The following is a 14,904-nucleotide window of genomic DNA, read 5'->3' as shown; positions in this document are numbered from 1 at the left end:
TAGCAAGATGCTCTGAGCATCAGGCACGTCAGCATGGGCCCCTCCCTTGAACGGGATGCGGGGGTGGGAGTCATCTTACCCAAAACTGCAGTGAAATTCATGGGAAGAATGTATCATGAGCCCAAAGCTGGCCATCCATGCACATACATTTTGGTCTCTTTATTATACCTTTCACTTTTTTTATTCCCTCAATTGTCCCCATTTTGGTCCTGCTGGCCCCACTGTTAATGATAGCAGAGAGGGCAAACCTGAGGAGGTAGATGTAGTCATCTGATGTACAGACATAGTGTGAATGAAAAAACCCATCTGACCAAAACAAGGATTATTTTCTTGGTGAAGTGCTCTTTACGATGATTATAAATTAGACGAAATATTACCTAAAACTGGTGCCACTCTGTTACCTCTACTTTCTATAATTCTCTAATATATTAAACTTCTACTTTAGTCCTCACAATGAACTGACATCCAGTTAGTAAGTTAATAGGCTGCATTTTAAGGTTTCTTAAACACTTGGATATATTTTGTGTATTAACAAAGCTTTTGTTCTTTAATGTTTCTTATTATTTCCATTGCAACATGCTTTTCTTACAAATTATAGCTCTTCTCTTTGCTTGGCATAAAATGCTCTAATTGTAGATGATACACTAATGATAATACGATTTTGAGTTTATATAAACTCAGTAGAAAATGTGGTTAAATACTTCTTGTATAAGAAACAACACCATTATAATTAATTTAACTCCCTTATTCAATATTCTTTTGAAACCAAAATACAAAGTAGTATTACTTGCTTTTTTCCTACTGAAGTGTAGTAAGTTAGTAAGTAGATGGAGAAAATACTACCACTCCTTTCAAAATAACCAAATTGACACCTGGGAGAATCTTTGACAACCTGAAAATGTATTTGAACAGGAAGTTTAAACAGCAGCTGGCTTTTTGATAGTGGAGGAAACTGCATATGTGGGGGACATGGGGTATGTGGGAAATCTCAGTACCTGCCAATCAATTTTTCTGCGAACTGAAGACTGCTCTAAATAAAAGTCTATTTTTTAACATGTGACCATGCTAAACAAAGTGACCACTGTTGTGGATTAGAAATAGACTAGAAATGTGCAGTATGGAGTGGAGGTTAGCAAGGTTAGCACAATCAGCTCACTGGGCTCCACCTAAGGACTGGAGAGTGGTGGGCTAGGGGCTCATGCTACAGGGAATATGATTGACAGTGTGCCACAGCGGCAGGGGACAAAACCAGCCTTGCTCTCTGACCCAGGAACAGAGGCCAAGGAAAGTCACAACCAGCAGCTGTTCACTGGCAGAGGGCAAAATGGAAAAGAACAAAGTTCATGGTGCCACTGTGAACTTGGCCAAACCCCAGCTGGCTAAAGGCCTGAATCTGCTTGATCCTGGGGAGTAAAGCCCCACCCTACAGGAGTTGGTTCTGAACTGAGGGCCATGGGGACTACCAAGAGGCAAACTCAGAGCCATCCTACAGGGACAGTGGACACAGAGAAAAAGAGAGAAATGTAGACAAAGGAAGTACCACTTAAGGGCAGCTCACCAGAGCTGCCTCCATCAATACCAGAGCTTCCATCACCATCACTAATAATAATAACTTCAATATTTGCAAATGACATATCAGATAAAGGGTTAGTATCCAAAATATGCAAAGAACTTATCAAACTCAACACCCAAAAAACAAATAATCCAGTGAAGAAATGGGCAAAAGACATGAATAGACACTTCTCCAAAGAAGACATCCAGATGGCCAACCGACACATGAAAAAATGCTCCACATCACTCATCATCAGGGAAATACAAATCAAAACCACAATGAGATACCACCTTACACCTGTCAGAATGGCTAACATTAACAACTCAGGCAACAGATGTTGGCAAGGAGAAAAAGGATCTCTTTTGTGTTATTGGGGGGAATGTAAGCTGGTGCAGCCACTCTGGAAAACAGTATGGAGTTTCCCCAAAAAAATAAAAATAGAACTACTCTATGATGCAGCAATTGTACTATTAGGTATTTATCCAAAGGATACAGGTGTGCTGTTTCGAAGGGACACATGCACCCCCATGTTGATAGCACTATCAACAATAGACAGAGTACGGAAAGAGCCAATGCCCATTAATGGATGGATAAAGAAGATGTAGTATATATATACAATGGAGTTTTACTCAGCAATCAAAAAGAATGGAATCTTGCCATTTGCATCCACGTGGATGGAATTATGCTAAATGAAATTAGTCAGAGAAAGACAAAAATCATATGACTTCACTCATTTGAGGACTTTAGGAGAAAAAACAGATGCACATAAAGGAAGGGAAACAAAAATAATATAAAAACAAGAAGGGGGACAAAACAGAGGAACTCATAAATATGGAGAACAAACTGAGCGTTGCTGGAGGGGTTGTGGGAAGGGGGTGGGCTAAATGGGTAAGGTGCATTAAGGAATCTACTGAAATCATTGCTTCACCATATACTAATTTGGATATAAATTTAGAAAAATAAAAAATAAAGTTAAATCAAAAAAAGGAAAAAAATAACTTCAAAGCACACAAAGAAATTATTCTAAAAAATAAATAAATCCACTAACAAAGAAAGAAGTCATTCCCAAGAAATTTGACATAATAAAGCAACCAGAGAAAGACTAAACTAATATGTTTAAAATCATCAAAAAGAGATTAGGGGCAGGAGATGCTCCGGAAGATGGCGTCATAGGAGGACACTGGGCTCACTGTGTCCTGCTGATCACTTAGATACCACCCAAACCTGCCTAAATAACCCAGAAAACCACCAGAAGACTAGCAGAATGGATTCTCCTGAGCCAAGCGTAGATGAGAGGCTCATGGAAGAGGGTAGGAAGGATGGAGAGGCGGTGCGCGCTACACGGACTGGCGGGAGGAGCCGGGCAGAGTGGCGGCCCACCGGCAAAACAGAGCTCCTGAGTCTGGCTTGCAAAAGCGGAGGGGCCGGATGGAAACAAAGGCGCTCACCAGCACCATATTCCTCGCCCATCCCCCAGCCAAAATCCCAAAAGGAATCATTTCCTGACAGGGAACTTGCTTTCACTGCGCAAACAACACTGTGCTTCTGTGGATCCATCCCCTCCGGCAGAGGGTCTGACTCCCTCCCGGTGCTGCAGGGCCCCTCCCGAAGCAGATCACTGAAGGTAAAGCGAGCTGAGCCTACCCCTGCCACCCCTGTGCACCTTGCTGATCCACCCCAGCTAATACGCCAGATCCCCAGCACCACAAGCCTGGCAGTGTGCAAGTAGCCCAGACGGGCCACCACACCCCATGGTGAATCCCCCTTTGGTGAGGGGAAGAGAAGGTACACACCAGTCTGACTGTGGCCCCAGCGGTGCGCTGGGAGCAGACATCAGGTCTGACTGCAGCCCCACCCACCAATGCAAGTTATTCAAGACAGCACAGGGGAAGTGTCCTGCAGTTCCCCACCACTGCAGAGACTATCCAAAACGACGAAACGGAAGAATTCCCTTCAAAAGAAACTCCGGGAAATAGCGACAGCTAACAAACTGATCAAAAACGATTTAAACAATATAACAGAAAGTGAATTTAGAGTAATAGTCATAAAATTAATCGCTGGGCTTGAAAACAGTATAGAGGACAGCAGAGAATCTATTGCTACAGAGATCAAGAGACTAAGGAACAGCCAGGAGGAGCTAAAAAATGCTATTAATGAGCTGCAAAATAAAATAGAGGTGACCACAGCTCGGATTGAAGAGACAGAGGAGAGAATTGGGGAACTAGAAGATAAAATTATGGTAAAAGAAGAAGCTGAGAAAGAGAGATAAAAAAATCCAGGAGTATGAGGGGGAAATTAGAGAACTAAATGATGCACTGAAGAGAAATCATCTACATATAATTGGTATTCCAGAGGAGGAAGAGAGAGGGAAAGGTGCTGAAGGTGTACTTGAAGGAATCATAGCTGAGAATTTCCCTGATCTTGGGAAGGAAAAAGGCATTGAAATCCAAGACGCACAGAGAACTCCCTTCAGATGTAACTTGAGTCGATCTTCTGCATGACATATCATAGTGAAACTGGCAAAATACAAGGATAAAGAGAAAATTCTGAAAGCAGCTGGGGATAAACGTGCTCTAACATATAAAAGGAGACTGATAAGACTCGTGACGGATCTCTCTACTGAAACTTGGCAGGCCAGAAAGGAATGGCAGGAAATCTTCAATGTGATGAACAGAAAAAATATGAAGCCGAGAATCCTTTATCCAGCAAGTCTGTCATTTAGAATAGAAGGAGAGATAAAGGTCTTTCCAAACAAACAAAAACTGAGGGAATTCAACACCACTGAACCAGCTCTACAAGAGATCCTAAGGGGGATCCTGTGAGACAATGTCCAGAGGCATCACTACAAGCATGAAACCTACAGACATTGCAATGACTCTAAACCCATATCTTTCTATAATAACACTGAATGTAAATGCACCAACCAAAAGACATAGGGTATTAGAATGGATAAAAAAAAAACAAGACCCATATATTTGCTGTCTACTAGAGACTCATTTTAGACCTGAGGACACCTTCAGATTGAAAGTGAGGGGATGGAGAACTATCATGCTACTGGAAGTCAGAAGAAAGCTGGAGTAGCCATAATTATATCAAACTAGACTTTAAATTAAAGGTTGTAACAAGAGATGAAGAAGGACATTATATAATAATTACAGGGTCTATCCATCAGGAAGAACTAACAATTATAAATGTCTATGTGCTGAATATGGGAGCCCCCAAATATATAAAACAATTACTCACAAACATAAGCAACCTTATTGACAAGAATGTGGTCATTGCAGGGGACTTTAATACCCCACTTACAACAATGGATAGATCATCTACACACATGGTCAATAAAGAAACAAGGGCCCTGAATGATACATTGGATCAGATGGACTTGACAGATATATTTAAAACTCTGCATCCCAAAGCAACAGAATATACTTTCTTCTCGAGTGTACATGGAACATTCTCCAGCATAGATCACATACTGGGTCACAAAACAGCCCTTCATAAGTATAAAGGAATTGAGATCATACCATACATATTTTCGGATCACAATGCTATAAAGCTTGAAATCAACCACAGGAAAAGTCTGGAAAACCTCCAAAAGCATGGAGGTTAAAGAACACCTTACTAAAGAATGAATGGGTCAACCAGTCAATTAGAGAAGAAATTAAAAAAATATATGGAAACAAACGAAAATGAAAATACAACAGTCCAAATGCTTTGGAATGCAGCGAAGGCAGTCCTGAGAGGAAACTACATTGCAATCCAGGCCTACCTCCAGAAACAAGAAAAATCCCAAATACAAAATCTAACACACTTAAAGGAAATAGAAGCAGGACAGCAAAGACACACTAAACCCAGCAAAAGAAGAGAAATAATAAAGATCAGAGCAGAAATAAACAATACAGAATCTAAAAAAACTGTAGAGCAGATCAACGAAACCAAGAGTTGGTTTTTTGAAAAAATAAAATTGATAAACCTCTAGCCAGGCTTCTCAAAAAGAAAAGGGAGATGACCCAAGTAGATAAAATCATGAATGAAAATGGAATGATTACAACCAATCGTTCAGAAACACAAGGAATTATCAAAGAATACTATGAAAAATTATATGCCAACAAACTGGACAACCTGGAAGAAATGGACAAATTCCTAAACACCCACACACTTTCAAATCTCAATCAGGAGGAAATAGAAAGCTTGAACAGACCCATAACCAGCGAAGAAATTTAATCAGTTAATAATCTCCAAACAAATGAGAGTCCAGGACCAGATGGCTTCCCAAGGGAGTTCTACCAGACGTTTAAAGCAGAGATAATACCTATACTTCTCAAGCTATTCCAAGAAATAGAAAGGGAAGGAAAACTTCCGGACTCATTCTATGAAGCCAGTATTTGATTCCTAAACCAGACAGAGACCCGGAAAAAAAAGAGAACTACAGGCCAATATCCCTAATGAATATGGATGCAAAAATTCTCAATAAGATACTAGGAAATCCAATTCAACAGCATATAAAAAGAATTATTCACCATGATCAAGTGGGATTCATTCCTGGGCTGCAGGGCTGGTTCAACATTCACAAATCAATCAACGTGATACATCACATTAATAAAAGAAAAGATAAGAACCATACGATCCTGTCAATTGATGCAGAAAAAGCATTTGACAAAATTCAGCATCCTTTCTTTTTTTTATAAATTTTTTTTAACATTTATTTATTTTTGAGAGAGACAAAGCATGAACGGGGTAGGGTCAGAGAGAGGGAGACACAGAATCTGAGACAGGCTCCAGGCTCTGAGCTGTCAGCACAGAGCCCGACGCGAGGCTTGAACTCACGGACCGCGAGATCATGACCTGAGCCGAAGTCAGCCGCTTAACTGACGGAGCCACCCAGGTGCCCCTCAGCAGCCTTTCTTAAAAATCCTCGAGAAAGTCGGGATAGAAGGATTATACTAAACATCATAAAAGCCATTTATGAAGAGCCCACATCTAACATCATCCTCAATGGGGAAAAACTGAGAGCTTTTTCCCTGAGATGAGGAACACGACAGGGATGTCCACTCTCACCGCTGTTGTTTTAACATAGTGTTGGAAGTGCTAGCATCAGCAATCAGACAACAAAAGGAAATCAAAGGCATCAGAACTGGCAAAGATGAAGTTAAGCTTTCACTTTTTGCAAAGGACATGATATTATACATGGAAAATCCGATAGACTCCACCAGAAGTCTGCTAGAACTGATACATGAATTCAGCAAAGTCGCAGGATAGAAAATGTACAGAAATCAGTTGCATTCTTATACACGAATAATGAAGCAACAGAAAGACAAAGAAACTGATCCCATTCACAATTGCACCAAGAAGCATAAAATACCTAGGAATAAATCTAACCAAAGATGTAAAAGATATGTATGCTAAAAACTACAGAAAGCTTATGAAGGAAATTGAAAATATAAAGAAATGGAAAAACATTCCATGCTCCTGGGTTGGAAGAATAAATATTGTCAAAATGTCAATACTACCCAAAGCTACCTACCCATTCAATGCAATCCCAATCAAAATTGCACCAGAATTCTTCTCGAAACTAGAACAATCTTAAAACTCATATGGAACCACAAAAGGCCCCGAATAGCCAAAGTAATTTTGAAGAAGACCAAAGCAGGAGGCATCACAATCCCAGACTTTAGCCTCTACTACAAAGCTGTCATCATCAAGACAGCATAGTATTGGCACAAAACAGACACATAGACCAATGGAATAGAATAGAAACCCCAGAACTAGACCCACAAACGTATGGCCAACTAATCTTTGACAAAGCAGGAAAGAACATCCAATGGAAAAAAGACAGTCTCTTTAACAAATGGTGCTGGGAGAACTGGACAGCAACATGCAGAAGGTTGAAACTAGACCACTTTCTCACACCATTCACAAAATAAACTCAAAATGGATAAAGGACCTGAATGTGAGGCAGGAAACCATCAAAACCCCAGAGGAGAAAGCAGGAAAAGCCCCCTCTGACCTCAGCCATAGCAATTTCTTACTTGACACATCCCCAAAGGCAAGGGAATTAAAAGCAAAAATGAACTACTGGGACCTTATGAATATAAAAAGCTTCTGCACAGCAAAGGAAACAATCAACAAAACTAAAAGGCAACCAGCAGAATGGGAAAAGATATTTGCAAATGAAATATGGGACCAAGGGCTAGTATCCAAAATCTGTAAAGAGCTCACCGAATTCCACACCCCCCCAAAAAAATTTCCCAGTGAAGAAATGGACAGAAAACATGAATAGACACTTCTCTGAAGAAGACATCCAGATGGCCAACAGGCACATGAAAAGATGCTCAATGTCGTTCCTCATCAGGGAAATACAAATCAAAACCACACTCAGATATCACCTCACGTCAGTCAGAGTGGCCAAAATGAACAAATCAGGAAACTATAGATGCTGGAGAGGATGTGGAGAAACAGGAACCCTCTTGCACTGTTGGTGGGAATGCAAACTGGTGCAGCCACTCTGGAGAACAGTGTGGAGGTTCCTCAAAAAATTAAAAATAGACCTACCCTATGACCCAGCAGTAGCATTGCTAGGAATTTACCCAAGGGATACAGGAGTACTGATGCATAGGGGCACTTGTACCCCAATGTTTCTAGCAGCACTCTCAACAATAGCCAAATTATGGAAAGAGCCTAAATGTCCATCAACTGATGAATGGATAAAGAAATTGTGGTTTATATACACAATGGAGTACTACGTGGCAATGAGAAAGAATGAAACATGGCCCTTTGTAGCAACATGGATGGAACTGGAGAGTGTGATGCTAAGTGGAATAAGCCATACAGAGAAAGACAGATACCATATGTTTTCACTCTTATGTGGAACCTGAGAAACTTAACAGAAACCCATGAGGGAGGGGAAGGGAAAAAAAAGAGGTTAGAGTGGAAGAGAGCCAAAGCATAAGAGACTCTTAAAAACTGAGAACAAACTGAGGGTTGATGGGGGGTGGGAGGGAGGGGAGGGTGGGTGATGGTATTGAAGAGGGCATCTTTTGGGATGAGCATTGGGTGATGTATGGAAACCAATATGACAATAAATCTCATATATTAAATAAATAAATAAACTTGATACAAAAAATAATAAAGTCATCAAAAAGATCACAGAATTAATACCCCACCATCACCACCATTACAACCCCCATCAAAAACTTAAAATGAAAAAAACAGAAAATAATGAAACATGAATCTGTCTCTCACGGGTAGAGATGTTTTTAATGGATTTTAATTTAAAATAAGTGGTTATTTAAAAAGGACCAGTTAGAAATCTTGGAATAAAAATATATTTATTGAAATATCAAAAAAATAAAATAAAAGGAAAAAATTTTCACAGACAGGAAAAGCATAAAGACAGAAGGGAAGAACAAAAAGAAGTTATATGAACCATAGATTTTGTTCATATCCAAGTATCCGTGTGTTGCCCAAAATTTCCTGAATACCAGGAAATAAAAATAAAGAACAAAAATCGTTTTTTCAAAGATAGATGAAACAGTTACCTGTTTAATAAGCAGCTTCCATATGGGCTGGATTTCTACCTCAATGGCATTGGGCCCACACACTAATCTTCTGTAAGAAAGTGATGACCAATTAAGTGCCAAATCTAAAACTTCATTGAAAGGGTGGGTGATGGGTATTGAAGAGGGCATCTTTTGGGATGAGCACTAGGTGTTTTATGGAAATCAGTCTGGCAATAAATTTCATATTTAAAAAAAATTAAAAAATAAAAATAAATAAAAATAAAACCACATTGATAAGTGAGTACAACCAAACTAGGCAAAAGTCACTTCTCTACCTTTAAGGCTCTTTGTGCCTTTAATCAAAAAATATTAATGTGCACATCCTAAAATATTAACATAGTTTTAAAATGAAAGTGCATGATGGACAAAGTTGTTTTTCTAGTTAAAAAAAAAACCTTAATGCAACTCAAGAATCAAAATGCAGTTAGAAAGGCATGTTGAGTTATTTTTTAAACAATTCAATCACATTCTGAGAACACCTAACAAGACCCAGATGTGACTATGTTTCTAGAATTCTCAGGCATTCTAGATTGCTCTTGATGTTCGAGATCATATATATCTTACCTTGGCCTCTTCAGCACCTAGGACAGGCCCTTAGTATATGAAAATAAATACATGAATGAATGAGCCAACAAACTAGAAGATGATATATGGTCTTCACATCTAACACTTTGCTAATCCACACATGAGTACATTCCAGTAAGAGGCCCTTATGTTTGTACAGCATCTGACAATCTACAGCGTTCTCACACAAGATTCTCTCGTTTGTCACAACGGTCTAGAGGAAAGGGCTAATATCTCCCATTTTGCCAATGGGAAAAACTATTCATTGTGTGTGTTCTGCCAAAGGTACCCATATCTAGTATTAATTGTGACAATGCAACTCTTAGCCTTTTATACGTATTATCTCCTGTAATCATCACATTACCTCTACGAGGTTTCATATTATCATCTTTATTATAAAGGAAACTGAAGTTCAGATAAACTCAGTAACTCCCCCAGAGCCACAAGAGCAGGAAATAAGCGGATCCAGGTGTCACACCGTGGGCTCCACGACTCCACCTCACACTCCGTGAGCACTGATGGTGCAATGTGCATGGCGTTTCCTGAATCTAAGGTGTAACAGAACTCAGCCCAAGTTTGTCTGATTTCCAAGCTGCGCCTTTCCTACTGCAATGATTTGCATGGATCCCAGAGGACACAAACCAGGGTCTTCTGACTCCATGTGTGAAAACACTGAGGTGCAGAGATGCTGGGAGACAGAGAGGTCAAACAGCGTGTGCTGCTGGGTTTGCTGCCTGTGACTCAAGATTCCTTTCCTCTGGTACTCACAGGCATGCCCTTTTTTCCCAGTCAGGTGACAGACGTTGAGAATTAAGTTAGGCCCTGAAGTATACCCAAACTGACAGGGAACATCTCTTCCAAGCTCCACATTCAGTGATGTCACGTTGGTGGCTTGAAATCAGAAATAGCTGTTGTTTTTCCCACGATAGAATTTGGCAGACTCTCCCCATCCAAGCTTTTCTTCTTCCAGAGAGCTGGGTTACCAACAGTGTGACTGGTCTGGGGCCCACGTTAAGAGCTGTCTTGACCACCAAACATTTCTCCTTCTACTTCAGGAGGGTAAACAAAGGAGGCAGGAGCAGGGCATTAAGTGAAAAGAAAATGAGGAGGTGCACAACTGTCCTAAGACTATTGGATGGATGGGGGTAAGGTAGGTGTGGTTTTCCCTGTTTCTGTGAGATAAGAGAATTGCCTCAAGTCCCTGTGGACCTATCTACGACAGGCAGTGAGAGAGAAAGTGGCATCCAGTTCATGAATGAGTGAAGATAGGAGCGGGGAGCCTCCTGGAATATTTTTCTTCCCAAGGCCTTCTGAAAATTTCTCTTCAGGATGATGTCTCTCCTGATGTCCTGATTTGCTTTTTTGCTACCAAAAAGGTGACCACATAAATGTGTCCATTTTCCCTCTTTGCCTGGTTTCTGGGAAGCCTGAAGAGAAAGCTGTATTTAGACTTTGTGGCTTTTTGTCATCAAGGAGTTCTCAGTATCCTCCTTCATTTCTCATGTTGCATCCTTGCTTTTCATGAAGGCAAACTCATCTCCAGTTAGGAATTTAATCAGACATCACTCAAACAATCAATCGCATTTTGAGTTTTGAAAAAAAAAAACAGCCCTAGTCTTACATTAAAAAATGATGGGAAAAAAATAAAATAAAAAATAAAAAATGATGGGGGCAGGGGGAGGAGAACTTCACACTCTATTCACTCTCTTTACTGTCCACCTAGAAAAACCCATGAGTAAAACCTGCCTGTGTATTTGAAAGTAGATTATCTCCTCTATCCTTCGCATTTGGGAAACTAAACTCTTTGTCTTGCTCATTACATTGTCAAGTTCTTTACGGTGTGGACCAGCTTTAAATTTAATTATGTGTGATATTTAGTAAAGCTTGGCACTCGCTAAGGACAAATGTGAAGGGCAATCCTTCCTGTAGAAATGGTGTCCTAGAAGTAAACTTGCGTTAATCAACTACACCTCCTAACAGCTCAATCCTTCACGTGTCTGGTGCTTAATGCTATGAAACCAGTACGCTCTTAATGACTCTGACAACATTTTGTGTTTCAACGTAATCAGCATTACATCTGAAATCTTATACAGTGATATTATCTCTAAGGCGTTTTGCAAACATTGTCAGAATCTGGATGATGCCTTGTTCATTTTTTCGTCATTTTTCATTCAGCAGGAGAAAAGTTTAAAAACAACAGATCGGTAATTCTCAGAGTTGGTGCGCATATGAATCGTCGGAGCAAGGGTTTGCTAAAAATGCAGTTTCTGCTCTCACCGCTACCCTTAGTTCCTACTTACTAAATGAAAATTATGAGGGTGGAGCCCAAGAACCTGTATTTTATGTACCAGAATGCTTCTTAGCTGGAGAATTTGTGTTTCTTATAGACTGTGAGGAAGGTCGGGCAGGATAGGTCCTGAAAATGGGCAAGAAATGAAGGTAATTATTAGGATTCTGGGGAAGACTTGCAATGGTTTACTTTCAGACTCACCAGCATTCACTATTTCAAATTACAGATGAGGGAAGCAGAGACTCAAAATCGCTATGGGTTAATAAGTAGCATAAGCATTTTTATGGTACTACTATACTATTATGTCCTAATCTCTGTGCATTTATAGATATTCTCACAATTGTACCACTATTCTTTCCCAATAGTTAGTGAATGAATCTGGGGTAGTGAGTAAGCCTTATTTATCCTTAGATCTTTAGTGCTTGCAAAGTGCTTAGCCTAGTAAAGGCATTCGGTCAATAGATTAATGAATGCATTCATGTATTCATTCATTCCACAAATATCTGTTGAGCGTCCACAATGAATCAGGCACTGTTCTAGGTGTTATGAATGACACAACTACCTGAGCAAACAAAATCCTCATCTCCAGGCTGTTTCTTCATAGGAAAATTAATCATAATATTGTCTTTCTGCCTCTCCAAGGATTTAGAGGATGACAAATCAGATGTCTATGAAATGACTCAAGGCTTTTTAAGGAAAGAATGAAAACAACAACACAGACGAGACTATTTTACAATCCTGAAAGAAAAGACCAAATATTATATGCCTGCAATGTTCTTTTGGACTCTTCTTTTTTTAATAAGTTTGCCTGCGATGAAAACAACTTAAAATTTGTCTCTGTTGCTGGTAAATAAACTGGAATTAAATGAAGCTGATGAAGCATTATGCCAATAGCTCACTGATCATAAGCCATTTGATATTTCAATTTCTGACGGCCGAGTTTACTCTCAGGAAGTATCACAAACCCTACCTGACCTCTTGCTCTTCACTGGTCAGGCCCAGTCCAAACGTGTGGTGGATATCATAGCAGGAGTTGCTGTCTTCCAGCAGGCTAGGGTGTGGTCAGGACAAGAAGCATACCTTAGTTCGTGGCACTCAACAAATCTGGTTCCTCCCTTATATCCTGATGAATGCTGAGAAAAAGACTTACCCGACTTTCTGAAACCTCTTCTCCAAGTAGTCCCAAACATACCTGATTTTCCGCACTTGGATATATCGCAGCTGCAATTACAAATGTGATAGAACAGATGTCATTCACCAAGTAAAGCCCGTCAGGGGAGGTGAGGGCTTCTTGGTAGGGGTCCCCATGCAGCTCTCACTTGCCTTGATACATTGTTGTAATTCCCAGCCCAGCAGCCTCACTTGCCTTGACACACTGTTGTAATTCCCAGCCCAGCAGCATGACATTCAGAACTTTCCTCCAATAAACATTTGCAGTATTCTTTTTTAGCAAAGACATGCCATAACATTGTGCTCAAAATTGCTTACTTTTAATTCTGGCTTCAATACCGCATGGTTAATGACAGAGTGACGGTCAGCCACCAAGGGTTCTTCTGGGTTCTTGCTTATAGGAAACTTCAGTGTCGCTAAGTAGAGGCATATAACCTTCTTCCTCGTATATCTTTGGAATTCATCCTAGAGAAATCAATCCAGCCCATGAAATTCTCAAATATTATTTATTCAATAAGTCACTCAATCAACCAAATACCTACCTAGACCAGAGATTCTCAAAGTTTGGGCTACAGACAAGAGGATCAGCATTAGCTTGAAACTTGCTAAAAATGCAAATTCTCAGCCCTACCACAAGCCTACTAAATCAAAAATTCTGGGGTGAGGTCAGCAGTCTGTGTTAAGGAGCCCTCCAACTAATTTGAGAACCACTGTGCTAGAGAATGAAAAGACACACTTCACAGGAAAGTTTTTTTTATGAAGAAAACAGCTTCTGGCTATCTTAACATGACATTTAAGCGTTTAAAATCTCTACTTCCCCTCAAAATTTGTATTCTAAAAAAACTGAAAAATATCTAAAAATACATCCTTCCTGTGTTATGTCTTTAAGAGTTGTAATACCAACAGCCACTACTCGTGTAATGGCTAAGGAAACTGAAAATTAGCCTGACATAGTAGTCATTTCCCCAGAGTGACATGGAGGAAATGTCCTTCCTTCCTGAGTCAAAGTAAGAGAGGGCAAGTTCCAGGATACTATTGCCATCTACTTGGGGACAAGAAAACTCAAGCAAAGAAAGATCTCTGGAACACCAGCCAAGCATTGGTGGCACCACCAATGCAATGCTGAAGGGCACTTACCGTTGTTCTTAGCAAAACAGTGTCTGCTTCTTGCAAAGGGCATGGGTTGCAATTAGCCCACACTCTCCACTGGGGCTTCCAGTAGAACACCAGCAGAAGAACCCCACATGTCAGCATGGTTGTTATAAGGCACAGGGCTCTGCGAAGATTCTGGGTCCGGTAACCAAACACCTCCTGGAGAGTAAAGAAAACATGACTCTATTTTTCTTTTTTTACATAAACACATCATTTTGTTCCAAGAAACACAAGCTTTAGATGCAGGGGTGTTAGTTGGGAGGCAGATCTGGTTTTGGCTGGTTGAAACAGATCAATTGCTCACAGCTGTCAGCTGATACAATAAAAAAAAAAAAGACCCATTTGGCTACCCTGGCATATGGAGCTTAAAACAGACGGGCAGACCAAAGAATGGGCAGACTTATTTGGTTCTAGTTTTAGGAGTCACCCCATGATTTGGACCAGATTCACTTTTTTTAGGTATAAAGTTTAAAAATATATTAATGTAAATTTACTGGTGGAAGATGATACAAATGGTGGGATGATATAAATTAAGAGATTATTTGTGAACATGAAAGATTTTCAAAAGACAGCTTATAGGAATTTACCCTGATAGTAACATGCTGAAATATTTCTAC

The 14,904-nt window shown here is 40.0% G+C and overlaps 1 protein-coding gene across 4 annotated transcripts in view; it reads right to left on the bottom strand.

The window, feature by feature from the left end:
* ATP13A5 (ATPase 13A5) overlaps positions 1–14,904 on the bottom strand; it is a 113,730-nt gene that overhangs the window by 75,510 nt on the left and 23,316 nt on the right. Inside the window, exons 2-6 of one of the 4 annotated variants that reach the window (XM_027052719.2) lie at positions 14,273–14,446; positions 13,454–13,600; positions 13,158–13,186; positions 12,936–13,016; positions 9,091–9,160 (exon numbers count right to left, since the gene is read on the bottom strand). In XM_027052719.2, coding sequence (XP_026908520.2) covers positions 9,091–9,160; positions 12,936–13,016; positions 13,158–13,186; positions 13,454–13,600; positions 14,273–14,446 — 501 coding nt within the window. Of the gene's footprint in view, positions 1–9,090; positions 9,161–12,935; positions 13,017–13,115; positions 13,187–13,453; positions 13,601–14,272; positions 14,447–14,904 lie in introns of all 4 variants that reach the window. The other 3 variants (XM_027052720.2, XM_053221051.1, XM_053221052.1) reach the window with 3 other exon arrangements.

This window comes from Acinonyx jubatus, chromosome C2, assembly GCF_027475565.1.
Source record: "Acinonyx jubatus isolate Ajub_Pintada_27869175 chromosome C2, VMU_Ajub_asm_v1.0, whole genome shotgun sequence".
Taxonomy (NCBI): domain Eukaryota; kingdom Metazoa; phylum Chordata; class Mammalia; order Carnivora; family Felidae; genus Acinonyx; species Acinonyx jubatus.
Note: the sequence above shows the minus strand (reverse complement) of the source record. Positions and strands in the feature narration are given on the sequence as shown.